The sequence below is a fragment of the Garra rufa genome, chromosome 8 (assembly GCF_049309525.1).
Source record: "Garra rufa chromosome 8, GarRuf1.0, whole genome shotgun sequence".
NCBI classification, from domain to species: Eukaryota; Metazoa; Chordata; class Actinopteri; order Cypriniformes; family Cyprinidae; genus Garra; species Garra rufa.
The window spans coordinates 20,869,873-20,894,187 of record NC_133368.1 but is presented as its reverse complement, the minus strand read 5'-3'; the positions used below and the strand labels follow the sequence as shown (position 1 = coordinate 20,894,187).

General features: G+C 40.4%; 1 protein-coding gene across 1 annotated transcript; it reads left to right on the top strand.

The window, feature by feature from the left end:
• The first annotated feature begins 1,271 nt into the window (after positions 1-1,271).
• stac3 (SH3 and cysteine rich domain 3) lies at positions 1,272-22,967 on the top strand. The gene is made up of 13 exons (XM_073845622.1): positions 1,272-1,412; positions 6,919-6,979; positions 7,067-7,145; positions 7,214-7,370; positions 9,458-9,555; positions 9,651-9,711; positions 12,190-12,287; positions 12,382-12,448; positions 12,988-13,034; positions 18,989-19,080; positions 19,229-19,280; positions 19,624-19,761; positions 20,316-22,967. Exons 2-13 carry the CDS (start codon positions 6,963-6,965, stop codon positions 20,412-20,414), a joined length of 1,005 nt encoding a protein of 334 aa, XP_073701723.1. The 5' UTR covers positions 1,272-1,412; positions 6,919-6,962; the 3' UTR covers positions 20,415-22,967.
• Positions 22,968-24,315: the final 1,348 nt, after the last annotated feature.

The window sequence follows — 24,315 nt, the reverse complement described above, 5'->3', positions numbered from 1 at the left end:
AAAAGATTTAATATGCCGTTCATTGTGTGTTATAAATTATCATAATCTTAAAAGTTATAACCTCAAATACTCAAGTATTATAATGTATTACAATTGTTGTTATGATTATTCATGAGATGGTATAACATATTATAAGGTTTCTTATAATGCATTATGCATTTATTATAATGCCTTAGAAATACCCTTATAATGTGTTATAAATAGGGGCTTCATAGAAAGTGTTACCAAAAATGCTTTTAGATTACATTAGATTAATTAATCGCTACACCATGTAATTAATTAGATCAAAAATTTTAATTGCTTGACTGCACTAATGTTTGTATATATATGTGGGGGACAATTATTTCAATCCAATACACATTTCAATCAAAACATTAAGTGGCAAGACAACTTTACTTTGAACTTTAAAATCAAATGTTCTCCGGCTTGCACATAAATCCATGATAACTGAATGGAATGCTGCAAATAACTTGCTTAACTTAATATGTTTAACCTCTGAACAAAACAGATGCCCTGTATCTGATTAATCAGACTTATCTTCAGAGTTACAATTCTGGCACACATAAATTGCCTGGCCTGAGGTATAAGCATCATGGGCCTGTTTGTTGCATTTTACACATTTTACCCAGGTCTCTTTTGGACGACTGTTTGAAAATGGCTCCATACAGACAAGACAGAAGCACTCTTCATCATCTGATGATAACTCTTGTATGATTTTTTTTTTCTTTTAGCACATGTGACGACTTGCCCCAAACTGATATGTATGCTATTGTTGGCTAAATGTCAGGGTTAGCTCAAAATAGCACATCAGCTAAAGTATCAAAAGACACGATACTGTCTCCTCTCTTTTGTGCGAAATAATAGTTTTCGTAAAAACATTGAAGTGGTAGCAATTTCAAACATGCACAGAACAAAACTTGATTTTTCACGCATGTGCAGTACAAATCTTGTTTCTGGTACGGATCAAGTATAGTGACACCTATCATTAGACTCAGTGAAACCATGTCTTGTCTCTATGTGGGGTACCCAAAAGTTCCGATCTGAAAAAGAAATGGACATTTGTTTTATTGTTTTCCTTTTTGTGTTGTTGTTACGGCCTCTTTGTTACACCTTGGATGCAAACTGACGGAGCTGAATCTGTAAATCTGTGATTGACTAGAAGAGACCGCATATGTGCTTGTCTGTCAGATGGACATGGAGAGAGACTGAGTGTCTTATTACTGTTCGTCATCTACCATCTGTTTAAAACACTCAGAGTGACACAGAGGCACATGTACATGTACAGTGTTAGTTCCTCAACTCAGACCAGTCTGCTTATTAATGAGTTCAGATTAACTTGCTGTAGGACAACACCTCTGATTGATAACACATTGAAGACATTGGATTATAATAAAGCAAAACATCATTAACAGGTATGTATGTTTACTATAGTTTAGGCCATATTGTTCACTCCTCCTATTGAGAATGTGTACATTTACGTGTTACAATATTTAAATCTATTTACTTTATTCAATATAAAATCCTAATGTTATTTCCTCTGAAAATCTGCCTAGTGAGAGATCCTAATTTTGTTGCCTCAGATAGAGTTTCCAGGCCCAGAAATAGAAACACAATGTGTGTGTGGTTCAAGTATATTCAAGTATATTCTACATTAAGATTTCAATTTTCAAAATCCTTCTCTTGTGTGGTAGGTTTAGGGTTAGGTGATAGAAAATACAGTTTGTACAGTAAAAAAAATCCATTGTGCCTATGTGTGTCTGTGTGTGTGTGTGTGTGTGTGTGTGTGTGTGTGTGTGTGTGTGTGTGTGTGTGTGTGTGTGTGTGTGTGTGTGTGTGTGTGTGTGTCTGTGTCTGTGTCTGTGTCTGTGTCTGTGTATGAGAGAGAGAGGCGGGAGATTAAATGCTTAAATGAATGCTTTTGATTTGACAAATTTTTATTTTCTTATTTTTTCTTTATGTTTGATTGTCTTATATGCTATGATACATACATTTCTGCAATCTGCCTGTTTTGTTTATAAAAATGAATGTTGCTGCTCCTGTACAGTCTTTGTGATGTTTTCTTAAGTTATGAGGAGAAACACTTTATATTGTACAATAACAACAACAAAGTTAACCTGAAACCAAAGAATAAATACATGAATAAATCTCAAAATTAAGCCAAACTTTACAAACATCAGATACACATTGACAAATCTGCACAGGAGGATTTTCAATGACTCTATATTTGTCTTCAGTTACTGACAATTCAAATGTGCAACAAGTAAACATAACGAAATATATAAACATTAAAAATGAGACAAAATGAGTTAATTTTAAGATTATCTTAAATTATAAAAATTCATGAAACAAATTTAGTATTAGTGTGTAAAAAATAATAATATATATTTATAATTTTTTAAAATCTGCTAAAGCAACATAAAAAAACATGCACATAGTACTTTAGAATCAGAATCAGAAAGAGCTTTATTGCCAAGTGTGTTCTCACACACAATGAATTTGTCTTGGTGTGTAACAATTAGTCCACTGAGACGGCGAGATGTGATGAACCCAAGTGCAGTTTATTTACAGTGACGATAATCCATAATCCAAACAATCAATCCAAACGTGAAATCCAAACAACAAACGTAATCCAAACAATGACGAGACTAGACTTGACTTGACTTGGCATGAAACAGACTTGACTTGATACAGACTTGACATTAACTTGACTTGAAACAGACTTGATCAACACTCACCAAACAGCAGAATTACACTTCAATACGCCACAGGGAACCATTCAAACACAAGGGCTATTTATACTAGACAATACAGGTCACATGACACAAACAACCAATGAGAAACAAGGAACAAGACCATAGCAACCAATCAGAACAAGACACATGGAACAAAGGGACCAATGGCAGGAATACATGAGGGAAGGGAAGCAAGACACAACAGCATGAAAAGATTACATAAAAGACATGAAAACATGAACATGATACAAAACCCCAAAACAAAACCCAAACCACCCATTACATTTCCCCCCCTCTAAGGGCGGCTCCAGACGCCCTAAAACACCACCCAAAACAAAACCCAAAAGTGTCCAGGAGGGTGGTGGAGCAAAGACAGTTTGTGGGGGTGGGACGGTGGGCCGGGTCCATGCAGGGGAACAGGATCAGAGTTAGGGCCTAGACCTTGGAGCCGAGGCAGACAGTGGAGCAATGGAGGTCCTGGGGCGTGGGGTAATAGCAGACAGTGAGGCAGTGGAGGACCTGGGCCGTGGAACAGTGGCAGACAGTGAAGCACTGGAGGACCTGGACCATGGAGCTGTGGCAGACAGTGGAAACTTGGAGGACCTGGGACGTGAAGTGGTAGCAGACGGTGAATCAATGGAGGTCGTGGGCCGTGGAGCAATGGCAGATGGTGTAACACTGGAGGACCTGGGCCGTGGAGCAGTGGCAGACTGTGGAACAATGGAGGGCCTGGGGCATGGAGTAATGGCTGACAGTGAAGCATGGGAGGACCTGGGCCATGGAGCAGTGGCAGACAGTGAGACAGTGGAGGACCTGGGCCGTGCAGCAGTGGCAGACTCTGGAACAATGGAGGGCCTGGGGCATGGAGTTGTGGCAGACAGTGGAAACTTGGAGGATCTGGGCCATGAAACAGTGGCAGACTGTGGAGTAGTGGAAGCCATGGCGGGACCGGCAGAGCAGGAAGCCTAGGCGGCGCAGGCAGAGCAGGAAGCCATGGCGGAGCCGGCAGAGCAGGAGGCCTTGGCGGAGCAGGCAGAGCGTGAAGCCTTGGCGGAGCAGGCAGAGCAGGAGGCCTTGGCGGAGCAGGCAGAGCAGGAGGCCTTGGCGGTGCAGGCAGAGCGTGAAGCCTTGGCGGAGCAGGCAGAGCAGGAAGCCTTGGCGGTGCAGGCAGAGCAGGAAGCCTTGGCGGTGCAGGCAGAGCAGGAGGCCTTGGCGGTGCAGGCAGAGCAGGAGGCCTTGGCGGTGCAGGCAGAGCGTGAAGCCTTGGCGGAGCAGGCAGAGCAGGAAGCCTTGGCGGTGCAGGCAGAGCGTGAAGCCTTGGCGGAGCAGGCAGAGCAGGAAGCCTTGGCGGTGCAGGCAGAGCAGGAGGCCTTGGCGGTGCAGGCAGAGCGTGAAGCCTTGGCGGAGCAGGCAGAGCAGGAAGCCTTGGCGGAGCAGGCAGAGCAGGAAGCCTTGGCGGTGCAGGCAGAGCAGGAAATCCCGCTATGGACGCCGCCTCGGTAAGAGGCATGGGCGCAGCGGGTTCATGGACAGACGTGGCCTCTGGGACGCAGTGAGCAGCCCACACACTTAAAATGGCGATGGCCATCACAGGCAGCGCAGTGGATAGAGGGGAGCCCTCCAGGCTAGTGGGTGTGTGGCTTGGGAACGTTGGCTCTGTGGGTATGCCTGCAGCCCGTACTGACATTAGAGGATCCAGTATGCTGGCAATCAAGACCTGATGAGGCTTTGAAGGATAAATTGAGGCTTGGCATGGCTCTGGCGTGGCGGCCATCTGGGCCGGGGACTCTGGCGTGGCGGCCATCTTGACAACAGGCTTAGGGATGGCAGCCATCTTGGGTGCAGACTCAGGCATGGCAGCCATCTTGGGTGCAGACTCAGGCATGGCAGCCATCTTGTGAACAGGCTTAGGGATTGCAGCCATCTTATGAGCATATTCTGGAATAGCGGCCATCTTGCAAACAGGCTCTGGGACGGCAGGCATGGCGTGAGCAGGCTCTGGGACGGCAGGCTTGGCGTGAGCAGGCCCTGGAGCGGCAGGCTTGGCGTGAGCAGGCCCTGGAGCGGCAGGCTTGGCGTGAGCAGGCCCTGGAGCGGCAGGCTTGGCGTGAGCAGGCCCTGGAGCGGCAGGCTTGGCGTGAGCAGGCCCTGGAGCGGCAGGCTTGGCGTGAGCAGGCCCTGGAGCGGCAGGCTTGGCGTGAGCAGGCCCTGGAGCGGCAGGCTTGGCGTGAGCAGGCCCTGGAGCGGCAGGCTTGGCGTGAGCAGGCCCTGGAGCGGCAGGCTTGGCGTGAGCAGGCCCTGGAGCGGCAGGCTTGGCGTGAGCAGGCCCTGAAGCGGCAGACATGACGTGAGCAGGCCCTGAAGTGGTCCTTGAAGCAGCAGTCATGACGTGAGGAGGCTGTGGTGTGGTAGGTGTAATGTGAGCAGGCCCTGGAGTGGCAGACATGACGTGAGCAGGCCCTGAAGCGGCAGACATGACGTGAGCAGGCCCTGGAGTGGCAGACATGACGTGAGCAGGCCCTGGAGTGGCAGACATGACGTGAGCAGGCCCTGGAGTGGCAGACATGACGTGAGCAGGCCCTGGAGTGGCAGACATGACGTGAGCAGGCCCTGAAGCAGCAGACATGACGTGAGCAGGCCCTGAAGCAGCAGACATGACGTGAGCAGGCCCTGAAGCAGCAGACATGACGTGAGCAGGCTTTGAAACAGTAGGCATGACGTGAGCAGGCTTTGGTTTGGCAGACGTGACTTGAACAGGGTTTGAAGCAACAGGAATGACGGTAGCAGGCTTTGAAGCAACAGGCATGACGTGAACAATTCCAGACATGACAGAAAAATTGGGAGATACTGGGGGATAGCAGGGTTCCTCATTAGCAATCCCCACAGTAAATGGTGAACCAGCTAGCAGCAAAGCATAGTCAATATACTGCTCTAGGGTAGCAGGGCCATTGCTGTTGGGCATTACATAGTTCAAACAGTCCTTAAGCCCATTTCGGAAAATACCCTTTAAAGCAGTGTCATTAAAAGCCACCAAATGGCACAGTCCACAAAAGTCCTGAACGTACTCCTCTATCGAGCGGTTACCTTGACGTAACTCCAAGAGAGCAACTGCTGGGTTCATATTGACGGTCGCGTATTCTGTAACAATTAGTCCACTGAGACGGCGAGATGTGATGAACCCAAGTGCAGTTTATTTACAGTGACGATAATCCATAATCCAAACAATCAATCCAAACGTGAAATCCAAACAACAAACGTAATCCAAACAATGACGAGACTAGACTTGACTTGACTTGGCATGAAACAGACTTGACTTGATACAGACTTGACATTAACTTGACTTGAAACAGACTTGATCAACACTCACCAAACAGCAGAATTACACTTCAATACGCCACAGGGAACCATTCAAACACAAGGGCTATTTATACTAGACAATACAGGTCACATGACACAAACAACCAATGAGAAACAAGGAACAAGACCATAGCAACCAATCAGAACAAGACACATGGAACAAAGGGACCAATGGCAGGAATACATGAGGGAAGGGAAGCAAGACACAACAGCATGAAAAGATTACATAATAAAAGACATGAAAACATGAACATGATACAAAACCCCAAAACAAAACCCAAACCACCCATTACATGGTGTTAGGAGCTTCCAGTACAGAAAGTACATAGTGCAGACATTCATAAAGTTAAGTTGATACACATGACCACTGAGGTGTGTTAAGTGTGGTTCAGGTGGGATATGGCTTGGGGGAAAAAACTGTTCTTGTGTCTGTTTTGGTGCACAGCGCTCTGTAGCATCGGCCAGAGGGCAAAAGTTCAAAGAGAGAGTAGGCTGGGTGTAAGGGGTCTAGAGTGATTTTCTTAGCCCTTTTCCTGACTCTGGAGGTGTAAAGATCTTGGAGGTTGAGTAGAGGGGTACCAATAATCCTTGCAGCAGCCCTGACTGTACATTGTAGTCTTCTGATGTCTGTTTTGGTAGTACTTTACATAGTATTTTGCATTATTTTAACATTAAACTACCTACACCCTGCAATTTACACAGTGGCCTTAAACAGCTTGCACTTTTACAGCAGATTCAGTTTATCAACAACTGACAATAAAAAACTAAAAAGACAATAACCATCACACTCAAGCTCAAAGGATCTCCCAATATTTGCCTCATTTTGTAGGTGCTGAATTATCCTGATTGACTGAGGCTGACAAGGCTGCAGTTATGGCTCAATATGACCAGTGAGTATTTCCACAGTTTATACTGTCTTTCAAGACAACTATATTTCACTATTTCCACAACTATCCAAAATGCTGATTGTGTTTCAGACTCGAGGATAAAGATTCGCTGGATATTCATGATAACCCTCCAGCTCCAGAAAATGTTGTGAAGGAGGACGACAACACTGTACGTATGTCAGTCTCTCTCTTCACGTGTGTATCATGTGCACACAGCTCAATTTCTGTCCTCCACAGGTTTATTTTGTGTATGATGAAGAGGTGGAGGAAGAAGAGGCCCCTCCTCCTCCAACCCCTGAGCCTATAATTCAGATCAATGAGAGACCGCACAAATTTAAGGACCACTACTGCAAGAAACCGAAGTTTTGTGACGTCTGTGCACGAATGATTGTTCGTAAGTTCACACCAACACACTCCAACAACAAAAAGCAGTTTTATATGTGTGCGTGTGTCTTCCTTATAGTAAATATTGTGTATTACATTTTCTGGCACTGTAGTCAGTATATTATGCAAGATAAAGACCTGTACGTTATCATGATGAGATTTGTCTGGCATTCCTGACAGGTCCATGTCTTTTCATACAAGTCAAGTCAAGTAATCTTTATTTATATAGCGCTTTTAACAATACAGGTTGTATCAAAGCAACTTTAAACAGGACAATAGTGTGTCAATAATGCAGAATTGTGAACAGTCAATTTCAGTTAAAGGCAGTTCATCATTGAATTTAGTGATGTCATCATCCAGCTCAGTTCAATTCAATTAGTATACAGTACAGACCAAAAGTTTAGACACACCTTCTCATTCAAAGAGTTTTCTTTATTTTCATGAAACTTTGCTCGAAGTATCGCCTGGGTCTCTACACATGAACTCAAGCATTGAGAACATTGTTTGTGTACACAGAGTTTACTAAAAAGAAAGGTTTTGAACAACTCACTTTCACTGTTTGAGTTTCCTCTCGCGGCCGTCTTGCCAGTCAAGAAGTGTCGATCTCTGTATGCTAATTATAATTACCATTAGGTATAAAACATTGAATAATACTTTTTATGTATGAGACTACCTCTTGAAGCTCATCAAGAGAATGCCAAGAGTGTGCAAAGCAGTAATCAAAGCAAAAGGTGGCTACTTTGAAGAACCTAGAATATGACAAATTTTCAGTTGTTTCACACTTTTTGTTATGTATACAGTATATTCCATGTGTTAATTCATAGTTTTGATGCCTTCAGTGTGAATCTACAATTTTCATAGTCATGAAAATAAAGAAAACTCTTTGAATGAGAAGGTGTGTCCAAACTTTTGGTCTGTACTATACAATAACACTGGAAGTTAAGTGTCCCCAACTATGCAAGCCAGAGGCGAAAGCGACAAGGGAACCAGAACTCCACAGGTGACAGAAATGGAGAAGAAAAAAACTTGGGAGAAAGCAGGCTCAGTCGGGGGACCAGTTCTCCTTGTTTGTTCCATGTTGCAGCAAAGTCAGATTGTGCAGAGGATTCATCAGGTTCCTGTGGTCTTGCACGGATGGCCGTCTACATGAGGAAGTCTTCACTGATGATCTAGTTGACATTCAGGGCTGTAGAGGTCATCTCTAGGTGCTGATCCACCATCTGAGCTGGGTCCGGACTGGATCCGGGGCACTGCAGTGACCATCTGATCTGGAACAGACTGGATCTGGTAGCTACAGTGACCTCAGAATAAGAATGAAACAGACTAATATTAGCGTAGATACCATTCTTCTTACGATGCAATGAGTACATCAGGTGTTATGGGAAGTGTTCCCAGTTCTGGTTGACCTAATTAATGCAGCCTAACAATCCTTTAACGGATTTGGATTATAGGAATGTGTTAAGTGTAGGCCAGGTTAAAGAGATGTGTCTTTAATCTAGATTTAAACTGACAGAGTGTGTCTTCCTCCCAAACAGTGTTAGGTAGATTGTTCCAGACCTTAGGTGCTAAATAAGAAAGTAATCTGCTGCCCGCAGTTGCTTTTGATATTCTAGGTATTATCAAATGGACATTAGGGACTATAATGTGATAAGAGCTCACTCAAGTACTGAGGAGCTGAACAACTGAGGGCTTTATATGTAATTCGCCAGTGCATTGTTGACAGAAAGAGTTTGTATATTAAATGTGCAGAACAACCACCCAATCAAGCATTACAATAATCTATCCTTGAGGTCATGAACACATGAATTGATGTTTCTGCATTTGACATTGAGAGCATAGGTTATAAAACCTGTGTTGAATTGCAACACCTATACCAAAGGATCCACCAAGACATTCACATAGTTAAAATAATAAACAGCCGCTGTCCTAATTTTGGGATGCTTTGCAAGGTGATGTTTTTTAGTCCAGTGGTCCTGTTGTAGTAGTTCTTCTGTCTTTGGTTAGGACAGTGGGCTGGTCAACAGGATGATGATGAAGTAGGCATTGATTTGTGTTTGTGTCATTTGGTCTAGTAACTGATTCCCTTTCTTCTTTCAGTCAATAATAAATTTGCCTTGCGCTGCAAAAACTGCAAGACCAATATTCACCACTCATGCCAATCATATGTGCAGTTTCAGAGATGCTTTGGCAAAATAGTGAGACAACATTTTATATGCATTCTAATATGATGTAAGATACAGTACAATCACACTGTCAGTTTCATTCCTTTCATTAATATCTTCCTTGTCAGCCTCCTGGATTTAGGAGGGCATACAGCTCTCCTCTCTACGATCAAGAGATCAATAACCCTGGTGAGTATGATGTATTTATGAATGATCATTTTTGACAACACCAAATAGACTGCAGTGTTGAAGCAGTGTTTTTAGGAATAATTGTCACTATTAACTAGCATGCATATTACTAGCATATTGGCTATTTATTAGTACTTATAAAGCACATATCAATGCCTTATTCTGCATGACCATATTCTAGATCCTTTAATCTGACCCCACACGAAACTAAACAACTACCCCAGATAGCACGCGTATGTCTGCAATTTGTCTGTTAAGGATCTCTTGATCTAGAAAGCATCTGCTATGTACAAACGTCTGGCAGACGTCTGTAAGATGTCAGTTTTACATACATTCTTAATAAAAAACATCTTAAAGACATCTAATAGACATCTGTTTGACATCTGATAGGAAATGTCCAATAGACATATTGTAGATGAGCAAACTACGTCTTGCAAATGCAGACGTCAAATAGACGTCTCTGAGATGTACGTGTGCTATTAGGGTAGCAGCAAATTTATTGAGGCATAGTTATAGGTAATAGTAAGAATTGGGACTTAAAATAAAGTGTGACCAACTAATCCAATTAGTTTTTTATGAAATATGCCATGATTTATGTCATCTTATGTGTACAGGTCCTTCTCAAAAAATTAGCATATTGTGGTAAAGTTCATTATTTTCATTAATGTACTGATAAACATTAGACTTTCATATATTTTAGATTCATTACACACAACTGAAGTAGTTCAAGCCTTTTATTGTTTTAATATTGATGATTTTGCCATACAGCTCATGAAAACCCAAAATTCCTATCTCAAAAAATTAGCATATCATGAAAAGGTTCTCTAAACGAGCTCTTAACCTAATCATCTGAATCAACTAATTAACTCTAAACACCTGCAAAAGATTCCTGAGGCTTTTAAAAACTCCCAGCCTGGTTCATTACTCAAAACCGCAATCATGGGTAAGACTGCCGACCTGACTGCTGTCCAGAAGGCCATCATTGACACCCTCAAGCAAGATGGTAAGACACAGAAAGAAATTTCTGAATGAATAGGCTGTTCCCAGAGTGCTGTATCAAGGCACCTCAGTGGGAAGTCTGTGGGAAGGAAAAAGTGTGGCAGAAAACGCTGCACAACGAGAAGAGGTGACCGGACCCTGAGGAAGATTGTGGAGAAGGACCGATTCCAGACCTTGGGGGATCTGCAGAAGCAGTGGACTGAGTCTGGAGTAGAAACATCCAGAGCCACCGTGTACAGGCGCCAGGTCAAGCCACTTTTGAACCAGAAACAGCGGCAGAAGTGCCTAACCTGGGCTACAGAGAAGCAGCACTGGACTGTTGCTCAGTGGTCCAAAGTACTTTTTTCGGATGAAAGCAAATTTTGCATGTCATTCGGAAATCAAGGTGCCAGAGTCTGGAGGAAGACTGGGGAGAGGGAAATGCCAAAATTCCTGAAGTCCAGTGTCAAGTACCCACAGTCAGTGATGGTCTGGGGTGCCATGTCAGCTGCTGGTGTTGGCCCACTGTGTTTTATCAAGGGCAGGGTCAATGCAGCTAGCTATCAGGAGATTTTGGAGCACTTCATGCTTCCATCTGCTGAAAAGCTTTATGGAGATGAAGATTTCATTTTTCAGCACGACCTGGCACCTGCTCACAGTGCCAAAACCACTGGTAAATGGTTTACTGACCATGGTATTACTGTGCTCAATTGGCCTGCCAACTCTCCTGACCTGAACCCCATAGAAAATCTGTGGGATATTGTGAAGAGAAAGTTGAGAGACGCAAGACCCAACACTCTGGTTGAGCTTAAGGCCGCTATCGAAGCATCCTGGGCCTCCATAACACCTCAGCAGTGCCACAGGCTGATTGCCTCCATGCCACGCCGCATTGAAGAAGTCATTTCTGCAAAAGGATTCCCGACCAAGTATTGAGTGCATAACTGAACATAATTATTTGAAGGTTGACTTTTTGTATTAAAAACACTTTTCTTTTATTGGTCGGATGAAATATGCTAATTTTTTGAGATAGGAATTTTGGGTTTTCATGAGCTGTATGCCAAAATCATCAATATTATAACAATAAAAGGCTTGAACTACTTCAGTTGTGTGTAATGAATCTAAAATATATGAAAGTCTAATGTTTATCAGTACATTACAGAAAATAATGAACTTTATCACAATATGCTAATTTTTTGAGAAGGACCTGTATTTCTGGTCTCTGTTAAGATTTTACTCCTTGATTGTGTGAAGCTGTTTCTTGTTAGTCGTTTTACCCTGTGTGTATATATGACCCTTGTGTTTCCTATGTTCCTTGTGAGGTCTTCTTTATATTCGAAGTGTATGATGAGACTAGTTCTAATAAAGCAACATCTACATTTTATATTGTTTAAAGATTGTTGTAAAATAAAATGCTGTTAAAAAGACTAAATAAATTGTAAAAAAAAAAAAAAAAAAAAAAAAAAAACACAATAAAATACTTTTGAAACTGCATGTGCATAGGTCAGCAGAACCGCTCTGATCCAGTGTTTGAAACGCTGAGAGTGGGTGTGATCATGGCCAATAAAGAGAGGAAGAAAGGCTCTGAGGACAAAAAGAACGTAAGTGATCACATTCTGCTGTCAGGAATGATCAGACATGAACCTGAGCTCTTCCTGTAATGAAGAATATCACAAAGTTGTATCTTTCCTTAAGATTATGATGATGATGATGGAAGAGGAGGAAGCTCAACAACCAAAAGAGGATGAAGAGGTTGCTGAGGGTAAGTTACAGCTGAAGTCTGGAGAGCATGATCCCCAAATGCTCATTTTTCAACTCTGCTTTTGTAGCCCAGATGTCGAGAGTTGCTAACATCATTTATAAGTTTGCAGTACAGACATCCAAACAGGCACCATACACATTGAGCATACTGTCACCAACAATAAATCACATGCAAAGAGGTAGATCCTTCCAATTAGTCTGGGCACTAAAGAATCTGCCATGATGATGCAATCTGCATTTAGTAGCCTATGATGACATGGCTCCTTATGGGCATTGTGTACCATTGAACTGTACCAAAGAATTGTTGTGATTCTGTAGAACTTCTGAGCATGTGATCACTGATTTGTGTTCACATTGTGCCACCAACAAGAACCGAGTTACTATGAAAGAGAACACTCCACCTATTAAGCCACAAAAAAAAAAAAAAAAAAAAAAGCAATATATTATCACCAGCTTAACTGCTTATTGATCTCTTTCACTTCACCTAACTAAATTAGACTGGACACTAAACTAAATGAATGGGTACACCTTATCCTTTAGGAAAGCAAGATGGGGACAAGAAAGACAAAACAGCAACAGATGACAAGGTAAAAGGTTGTTGCACTAGTGCTCATGCTGTGTCAAACCAACAAATGTTTGGATTTACCTTTCAAACACTTTTAAAAGTTGCATGGACTGGTTTGCAGCCTTTATAAACATACTTGTTCCGACCGTAATAGTTTCCAGAATATTCAATATTATTATTTCATTGTGAGTTTAAGTGTGTGTTTGTGTGTGTGTCCTTCCCTGATAGCACACGTACATCTCTTAGACATCTATTTGACATCTGCAAGACATAGTTTGCTCATCTGCAATACGTCTATTGGACGTTTCTTATCAGATGTCAAATAGACATCTATTAGATGCCTTTAAGATGTTTATGGTTTAAAATGTATGTAAAACTGACATCTTACAGACATCTGCCAGACGTTTGTACACAGCAGATGCTTTCCAGATCAAAAGATCTTTAACAGGCATATTGTTGATGTACATGTGCTTTCTGGGTTCAGTTTGTCTTGTCATTTGTAGGGTAGTTTTTAGCTGTCATTAGTGGTACTTGCTAAGCCACATATCTCTATCACTATTACTATTGTTCATAGTGGTGGATTAGGAGTTGAAACTCGCTTTTAAATGGTGCACTTAATTGCATAACTCCAACAGTGGGCATGAAAGGTACCTCAAAATGTGTGGTTTGCTGTGAAGAGGTGTGCTATTTAAAGGGAATCTTGGGTATAAAGGCTTGTATAGCTTAAAACAATGTAAATTATTACTGAAATATGTAGCAGAAAACCCATGAAAGATTTAAGTTATTTAAAAAAACAATATCATTATATACATATTTTGGACTATGGGGGTAGAACGTAGGGGCGGAGTGGCAATCGGGACGACCGGGACTTTTCCCGGTCGGCCAGCCGAAGGATTTACACAGCGGATCACAAATTGAGCGGGCGCGAGGCGAACACGACCAGCCTGAGCTTATTAGAATCATTGATGTTACTAAATTCTCCGTGAATAGCGGCCAAATACTCCCACATACTCCCCCCTAAATGTCCAACCAATATTTACATCAGTTGCATGTCCTTGCATGATGCTTGAAGTTTCCATCCAATCACAAAGCTCTTTCTAGAATGCTCTTAGTTCTATAGTTCCTTACAGGCCCGGCTCCACGGCCACCCAATCCGAAGCTTGGCCCACCGACCCGAGCCCCACACTACATAGCCAATCACAAAATTGGCGTGATATTTAGTTAAGCTCCATATTTTTTTCTTATCGGCGCACCCGCAAATATTCTAATATTGTATATAATTTTCGCACTTTCTATATGCAGGGTATAGAAATCGCTTTTAAATGAGTGCTCGGGCTGTTTACTTTTACTTTCGATTTTGCGATAACGCACACTCTGTGTAAAGGGAGCAGCACATCTTATAATAGATATTTGTCAGTGAGTACAAGATTGAGCAGCAAATCCTCCAGTCTATTTTTGCCATCTCTCTTTACTTTCGACCAGTGATCATTCAAATCTAAAGGTCATTGCACACTGAGTCCGATTTTCGTATGCGTTTTTTTTTTTTTTTTAGTTTTCTCATATTCACCATCCTTATCAAAATGCTTATTATGGATGCGAAAATGCAGAAAATCAAACACGATCCGAATTTTTTTTTATGACGGACGAAAGTTTCAGAGGCACTGTGTAAACTCGATTAACATAACTTGTATTTTTTTTATGTGCAAAAATCTCGGACGAAAATTCAGTACTCTTGTGTGCAATGATGACATTAACTCCAGCAGCTCGTGTTGGATGCAGTGTTGCCAAGTCCGCGTTTTTCCCCACAGAATTGGTCTACTTTTAAACTGTTGCCATGGGTTGATTTCCCCCAGTTATTTAAAGATTTTAAATATTGCAGAAATTAAATTTCAATAAAATGCCTGTATTTAAATATTTTGCGTTCTATCTATGATAAAACAGTGCTGGATATTAGGTTTTGTGAAGGCTACTGGTAGGAAGCCTTTGAGCTGTGCTTATGATCAATGTGCACAACTGTAAAATGTGTATTTTAGATATGGAAATGAAGTCTATAAGTTTTGATATTTGGGATATGGTCAATAGGGCCGGTGCGGTGGATTTTAGTGCCCCTCTCCGCCCCTGGTAGAACGGTAGAACAATTATTTTGATTATGTAGAACGGTTGCTACGCTATTTTTACTGCAACACAACTCGGAAAATAAAATACTGAATAGTGATAAAAAGTTTGGATCATTTTACAGACTCTGACCTTTGAGTCTCGTTCAGCAAAATGAACAAACCTTTTTTTCGAATCATTTCGTTCATTTTAGCAAAATATAATTAAAATGCTACGTGTTACGTAGATAATTGATTAGTTCATCTCTTGAGTCTTGCATTCTTTTTTTATGTGACGTGACAGCACTGGATATAGTTTAGTTAATAATTTGCAAACTTCCTTACAAACGGGTGCATAGTTAACTTGTAACTAAATAACTTTTACACTTGATTACTTTACTGTGCAGTTATTTATTAAATCAGATTGTGTAAAACTATACTTTTGAAACATATGACACTTTAGACATTAGAAACACTGTGTACACACTCTTGAATGGTTGTTTATTGTTTTGTTTTATTTTTTTGTTTTTTTTTGTGGGAAAATGAAATAAAACAAATTAAATTAAAATAAATTAAAATTAAAAGATAATTAAAAGCCACAGAGCCTAATTACCTTAACAAATTAACTTTATAGCAAAGAGGATAACTATTCCCAAATGAATTAAAACAAGTTAAATAAAAAATAGGCCTAAAACACTGTGGCAATATTTTTAGGACTTGCTTTAAGGCATGTTCACATTCAAAAGACAAGCTCCCGGACCTTGAATGGACTTAGTCTGTTTCTTCTCTCTGAGACAATCTGGCCAGTTTTAGAAAAGAAAGGGTTTAGAAAATAAGGCTACAGAAAATCATGCATCATAAAAGACAGAGTGGAGATGATTTGATGTTTGATTTTAATGTATCTTTTCAACATGTAGTATGTTGAATTCCACCTAGTGGCCACATCCTGTTTTAACCGAAACAGCTCTTGACCCATCTGTTTTTGTGTGGCCTCAAGTTTGTCTGAAGCAACTGTACTTTTATGGAAGTATTCAACTGTTGTCTTGACCTTCTGCAATATTGCTTTGACCTCCTTTAATGCAGCTCTGACAATCAGGTTCAGTATATGGGTGAAACAAGGTATGTGGTCCCAGTGGAGATGGTCTTTCAGGGCTAAAACAATGTTGCTGGTATTGTCTGTGACACAAGATACAATTTTGTCACCCTATATTCATTTGTAACCCTTGTCAGCTCCCTTGCCAGGTAAGCAGCAGTGTGTCTGTCAAAACAAAGCAGTCCAGGAGATAAGAGGTCATCTGAAAGTCCTCAATGAAATGATGTCACAGTCATGTAACTTGTAGTCAAAGAGGTCCAGCAGTCTGTTGTGAGACAAAGAGCAGAGGCATGATTTTGTCCATTATGTCACCTCTTAACTTGTCATACAGCCTAGGCATTACATTTTTTGTTTACAAAACTGCTCATTCCAGTTGGCTATTGTGGCCTCCTTGGATGATGCTCCTTGAATGACGGTGGGTGCTGCTGGTGTACTGGATGCTGTAGATGTGGTCAGCTTGCCAGCCAAAGCTGAAGGTCCAGCAGAAGAAGTGCTGGTGGTAGAAACAGCACCAGTCTCCATCTTCAGTCTCTGTTCTACCTTGTGCTAACAGCACAGTTGGATGTGATGATTTAAGGTGCCTCCTCAAATTAGAAGAGCTTCCTCCTTTAGTTAAAACATTTTTTAAATGTTACATTTTGCTTCAGTGGCTGAAGTTGCCACAAAATGAGACTCCTTTTTCTAGTGCTCATTCTGCTGAGGTGTTAAAATCAGACTGAGGCTCTTTTCTGCCCCTCATCTAGTGCAAAACAACAGGGGATGGGTGTGGAATGGTCACCATTCCCTTGGTGACAGTCTTGAGTGACAGTTGTCCTTCAGCTGAACCATTGGTTGAACCTTTGTGTGACCCAAGCACATTCTATTTCTAAGTAAATTACTGTTACATTCCAGAAAGTTATTAGGTGGTTGTTTTGTCTGTTGCTCTTTTTTCTTTATTTCAGGTCCTTAGTGGTTCCATTGCTTGCTGCTCCTGATTGGTTGGCTCATGTTCCATTATGTCAACCAATCCCGTCATTCCATTCTCCTCATTGGTTGCTGCACATCTCAGTACTTCAACCAATCCCGTCACTCCATTCTTCTGATTGGTTGCTGCACATCTCAGTACTTCAACCAATCCCGTCACTCCATTCTTCTGATTGGATGCTGTACTGTACATCTCAACACTTCATCCAATCCTGTTACTCCATTCTTCTGATTTGACGATAATCTGTTTCAGTGCACCGTCCTCAACCAATCCCCATTTTCCAGCTGGCTTTTAAGAAGCCATTTCAGGAATTAGAGTTAGTCTTGAGACTCACTTTGTTCTGGCTACACTTTGTTTTTGTCAGTCAACATGTTGGTGATATTCATGACTGAGAGACTGGTGTAGGGAAGTAAGCCACGTGGTATACATATCAACATGTAGGTAACTTGCTGTCTAGAGATACACTAGGTAAGATGGTGCGTGCCACCCTATGTATCCCTTTTGATTTAGATAGTGTAGCCAGTTAGGGTGTTTCTGCTCATTAGATTTATTTTTTCCCCTTTTTATTTTTAGATCAGACTAGATGGGGGGGAAAACTGTGATTAGTTAGGCTGGGTTTTTTTGTTTATTTTCAGCCGCACCCTAGCCAGTCTTTCTATTAGTGCCTGACTTTAAACAATTATTTTCACTTGTAAATATTCCACTTGATACCACTTCTCTTGTACTTTATGTAAATAAACACATGTTGTTGATAAAGTATTTAGTTTGTCATCACTTTGGTTGCAATCAGTGCTGGGAATTCAACTTGCCAATGTCTTACAAATTTAAGTGTGCGACCCCGTATACCCCTAGAACACCAAGGGTTGTAACAATTACTTTACCTCTCCAGTTTTATTTCAATTTAGGTTACAACTTGAAGTATTACATTATCATAATGTTAATATTTTAAACTAACATTAATCATTCAAATTCAAAATGTTATTTGCTTTTATTTTGTCATTGTTCTGTTTGACCAATCTTCTTATACAAATATTAGACCAATATATCAAGTCTGCATAGGAAAAACTATTACTATACCAGTAAACTCAAAATTGGAGTAAAAATGAACATTAGAATAGTTTATGATTATTAAATATAAGTACTTTGTAACTGGATGCTTGAATTATTTTATTAGCCTAGTATATGTTTACTGAAAGACAATGAAAGAACAAATTAATATTTTATTTATAACAGGGTTATTTATTTATAAAATAACACCACAGATCCTCAAGAAACATTAACAAAATCATAGTGACAGAAATTGACAGACCTTTTTTATTTCTAGCAAAATGCGTTTTACACATCTTTTGATAATTTGATCCAACATACAACAAATAGAGATTTACATTAGTATTTGACTGAGGTACTGATCCGGTAAGTGGTCACATGACAAAATAACGAACAACTGAAACTCGAAGACTCAAGAGATGAACTAATCAATTCTCTTTCCGGCAGTTTAGGTAAAGCTTATGGGGCTGTCACGTGATGAACCATTGACTTGAAAAACCTGAAAACTCGAAACAGGTGAACTAATTCCAGTACAGAACCTATAGGATGTTGCACTAATGCACAATTGTTCACTAATGCGAATCCCTCCCAGAGACGATGCGTTCTTCCCGAGTCACATCATTTACAAATGAATAAATTAAAACAAATTTCTTTAACTGTGAGAGACTTTGTTGAACCTTTGCAGGTAGTACAACATGTCTCAACGTAGTATGAATCAGGTTTTATTTATAACAGGCAAATAAATCCCTCTAACCAGCTGTTGATGTTAATGTTTGCAGAACAAGAAGCAGCAGCAGACGTTCAGTCAGTCTCACTATTATATGGCTTTATATCGCTTTAAAGCCATTGAGAAAGATGACCTGGATTTCCAGTGAGTTTATTCACATATTTGTTAACATTTCAGTTTAGCCATAGCATTCATGAATATTCATAAACATTATAAGTTGGATTTTCTTTTTTTTTTCATATGTAAATCTGGTCAGGTGTTCTAAGTGTGTACGTGTGTCTTTGTGTTTCAGTCCAGGAGATCGCATCACAGTGCTGGATGACTCCAATGAGGAGTGGTGGAGGGTGAGTTCTTCTTCCTTCTGCTGGAGTTCTATATGAAAAAAGTCAGGAGTAAAACAATCTTTCATGTTATTATGAGCAATGGAATGACTGGAAGAGATCTCAACCGATGTCTTCTCACTACAGAGGATTACAATGTCACACACAACTACAATACAGTGGATAAATCCACATTAAGCAACAGAAAAGAAGAATGAAAAGCATAAAAAGGCTAAGAGAATTGACATGACTGATTAGGTTCCATCTAATGGAAATGTGTTTGGTTTTGCCCACAAGATTTATATTGTGCCTTCTGTTGTATGTTAAGAATAGTGTAGAATTACTCTAATCTGTGTGAGTGTTCTAGGGTAAGATTGGGGAGAAGACAGGATACTTGCCCATGAATTATATCATCAGAGTGCGAGCTGGTGAGAGGGTGTATAAAGTGACACGCTCCTTTGTGGGAAACAGAGAGATGGGCCAGATTACCCTGAAGAAAGATCAGGTCAGTGTGTGTCTTGTGTGATGAGACTGAGGAATAAGATGAGTGAGTGATATAGTAACAAGTTTTTTAGCAATTCAGTGCACACATGAATTACTAATAACTTCACAGTGCAAGCAACTTCTCAAATTATATATTAATGGACAATGAGAAATGGCAAAAAGAAACGTTTTTGGTGAGCGAGTGAAAGCAGCTTTTTTTGTGTGAAGTGAGGTATTTGCTACCATTTTCTGTACAGTACTTTAACTGTAAATGCACAAATAAATGTCAAAACTACAGAGTTCTTTAATGTTGTCTTTCATGTGAAATTATGTAATATGCACCAGCTATCATCATCTCATTAGTGCAGATAAGGGTGGGTGGCACCATTCAAAGTCCACAGGAATACCCCTCACTCTCTGTATGTCCCGCATAAAAAAATCTTGTCTCCCTTATTAATGTTTGTACCTGAGTAAACATGAAGAAGCAAATTTTAAATATATTTAGAGGCAGTTTATTGACAGTTTACTGATTGATTGTTCAGATTGCAGTGTGTTTAACTGTGTCTTGGTTTGTAGATTGTGGTGAAGAAAGGAGAGGAGGTGAATGGATATCTGAAGGTCAGCACTGGCCGCAAACTGGGCTTCTTCCCTGCTGACCTGCTACAGGAGATCTGAACGTCTGAGATTTAATAATGAAGAAAAAAAGTAAAGCAGAAGAATGGTTGAAGAAAGGAATAAATTAAACATAAGAAAGAAAGCAATATCAGACCTCAATACCACTGTGAAATATGAACACATGTAAATGTGCACAGGGTCTACATTTAAGACTCACCAAGCACTATATATGAATACAAAAAATCTTTACTCAGAAAGTAAAAACAATGTTGTTCACCAGTTGAAAAATTCCTTTTTTTAGGAACATAATACAGGAATTGACACTTCAAGAATGATAGTCAATCATAGCTGATGTGAGCGACATACAAACTGTTTTCTAAAGAAAACATCATTGCAGTCACAATACTACATTTTATTAAGAGAAACTTTCTCTAGAACTCATTGTGGCAATACTTGCATTGATCACACTGAGCAACCTAAAACAAAATAACTGGGTCTTCATGGAGACTAGCTAATCTTAGGTGGTTTTCAACCCTGTTCCTAAAGCCCCCCAACAATGAACATTTTACATGTCTTCTTAGAACAGGGTTGAAGACCACTGTCACAGGTTACATGATTGAATTACACAACAAAAGGATCTGTTTCTGTTTCTCCTTCTGATGAATGTTTTTGACCATTTCAGTCAATTCGGTGAAGGCAAATCTTAAACCTACACCATACAAAAACCTTCTAGAGCAGAACCAACCACGTTCCCGAAGGCCCCCCAACACTGCACATTTTGCATCTCTCCTTTGTCTGACACATCCATTTCAGTTCTTGAAGTCTCTACTAATGAGCTTACGATCTGAATCAAGTGTGTTTGATTAAGGAGACATGGAAAACATACAGTGTTGGTGGGCCTCCAGGAACGTGGTTGGCAAGCACTGTTCTAGAGAATTGTGAGCTTGTTGGAACAGCCTGAGAAACAGACATTTCTGCATTAGCACTAGTTCATCTAGACAAATTGAGTCCATAAACAAATGCTTTACTGAGGTGTGAAAGAATTTGAGTACTAAAATCACTAAACACCTTTCATAACCCTTTTCCACTAAGACAGTTCAAGTGCTGGTTCGGAGATGGAGCCTAGTTTCAAATAAGTTCTTTGTCTTTGGACACCCAAAGCATCAGCTTGGAACCAGGAAAAGTGGTTCGTAAGTAGCACCAAAACATTGCTGCTCTAGAAGTAAGAACCGTATGCATCAGGGGCTGGGGGTGGGGTTACCGTGACACACAAGGGCTTCTTTTTTAATTAGCAGCTAAACACGAACATGTTGGATTCGCCGTGTTTGGATGCTGATGTAGGTTCACAAAGCCATTGTTGATATAAGTCTCATTTGGGATTTGTCAACACTGTGCGGACCGTTAAGCATGTGACACCGAAGTACCGCTAGAGCAATTCAAAAGCTTAAAGAGTCACTTTCTATTCAATCGCCCTTGCTGTGCTTTGGTGTCGAATGCCTCCTTGCTCAAAAAAAAACAGCATATGCTGGTTAGGTATGTTTTGGTGCTGGGATGCTGGTTTTAGCTGGTCCTTTGCTGGTTGATGCTGGTCCTTAGGTGGTTTATGCTGGTCCTTAGCTGGTTTATGCTGGTCAAGGACCAGCATAAACCAGCAAAGGACCAGCATGAACCTGCAAAGTACCAGCATAAACCAGCAAAGGACCAGCATAAACCAGCTAAAACCAGCATCCCAGCACCAAAACATACCTAACCAGCATATGCTGTTTTTTTTCAGCAGGGCGGTCAGCCTGTGCAGCACTGATGCATCTGGTGCTGCCGTTATAGTGTTACTAGGGAAGATGAGACTTGTTTAGTGACTTAAGCTCTGTGGTGGCCCATGGAAAAGCAAACCAGTTCTCAGAAGGCTCACCAGTCAAACCAACTCCAAACTAGCAATAGCACTATCTACTACTGAACAAGCACCCAGTTCTTGCTGGTGGAAAAGGGGCCTGGGTCATTTTGGATCAGAAAATGACCCTCCTCAAACTAAAACGGCAAAGATGGAAGTACACATTTCTCTGGAATTTCACTGTGACATAGCATTGGAATTGATGGAAGAGCCAATCATTTCTATGCTACGAAAAATTGGCTATGAATGTCTGAAGGAAGTTGGCATTAAGGGTGAAACTGCTTATATCACCTTTAAGGTCCCTCTAAAGCTCAAATGGGATCATTGATTCAATTCTGTGAATATACCTTGCTGAATTAGTCAAATAATAGGAATGTCCCTGTTCAGTTTGTGAACAAATATTTTTTGAGGTGTTTTAAGAAGGCATACAGTACAGTGTCATTCCCATTCATCTCAATGACAAGCACTCAACTGGACACAATCATAAATGTCATGTGATTTATCAGTGTAAAAATAAGCATAAAAACATAAACCTATTATATTTTACTCTAGCTCTTAGAAAATAAATATTATAGTAGATATAGAAAGTGATAAAAAAAAACCTCATTAGCCATTGGCTATCATATGAGTGTGTATAAAATATGCACTAAAATAAAGGAAATGTTAAATTTCCATTTCTCGTAATGACTATGTATCTTTCCTGTCAATAAAAACTTAAAATACAACTGATGATTTGATATATCATTTTTTAACTGACATTTCAATATTACTGCCATTATGTCAGAAAATAGTTTGACTAAAAGTTAGATTTTACTGTTTCATTGTATATTTTCTTCTATATTTTTTGTCTCTTAAAATTGTATAATGTGTATGCTCTTAATAATATAAATAAAAACTGAAGTGCTGTATGATCATATATGGCACTAAAATACCTTTAGTTTCATCACACTCCATAGTTTCATTGTGCCATCCAGAGGCAGATTCCTCACAATTATTATTATTATTATTAGCTTAACCACTTTAAAATGGCTTTTTGGTTGCTTTTAGTAAGGAAACGTAAAGAAAATGACACACATACAGCAATATGTATAGGTATATAGAATATTCCAGCAATGCCTCACAAATAGAAACATAAGAGTAACTTCCAGTCTTGTTACCATTTGAGTCCTTTAGTGTTTATAGTACAGGTTTTGTCAACTCAAATTGTGATTTCCAAAACTCATGCATGCAATGCATGGAGACTTAATAAGTCTTGAGGCCTCCGAAAAAAGTCTGGGATCTGTAGCACTTCTTGAAGTTCTGGGCATGGTGCAAGATCAAAGCCAACAAAGATGTTGAAAGCTGTTAATTTCTGTTTCCTTTTGTTGTCATTATTATTCATACTGTGTGTGACATGAGAATGAATAGACTGTCATCCCTTCAAGTGAAGAGGTCGATTACCTGGCACTAGATACCTACAATGTTGATCACAAGTTATTTATTAGCATTAGATATTCTTGCTGAAGATAAAAACTCCTGTCTGAAGCTATCTAAACTGTATGATACATATATCTCTTACCACACACTGCAGACGTCTGTGGCGCGTTACAGCTCTGATGTGGCCACCGAAACTGATTGCCACTCTAGTCAGTGTTTGTGTTTACACCAGCGCATCTTGTCATGTGTTTCGACCCCTATACTGCACATGTCTGCAGCTCTGACGTTGCCACTCTTAAAAATTGATTGATGGGACTGAATGATTCTGGCTCCTCCCGAACCTCAGTTTTGAACTTTATTTCACAAGTTTATCTGTCCATCCAGTCCTGATGGTTAATGGTAAACAAACTTGGTTTGCTTGTCCTTGTTTGTCATGTTTACAGCACATATGAAGAACTAGTTAAAAACCACTGATTACACATTAACCTCTAACCGAAGTCAAATATTTATTATTTGTTAGAATTTTTTCAGAAAAGAAAAGCAGAAGTGAACAGATGATTAGCAAAATATTGTAAAGGTCTGAGGCTCTATTCAGCCTGCCATCTGCACAATGCTTTGATAATGTACAGGCAAGCCGTGTTCACACCCTAACACAAT

Bases quoted from the DNA above. Each gene is read 5' to 3' on its own strand.
- stac3 (XM_073845622.1), top strand. The intron at 12,449-12,987 runs GTAAGTTACAGC...CTTATCCTTTAG, and splicing joins GGATGAAGAGGTTGCTGAGG to GAAAGCAAGATGGGGACAAG. The intron at 13,035-18,988 runs GTAAAAGGTTGT...TAATGTTTGCAG, and splicing joins AAACAGCAACAGATGACAAG to AACAAGAAGCAGCAGCAGAC.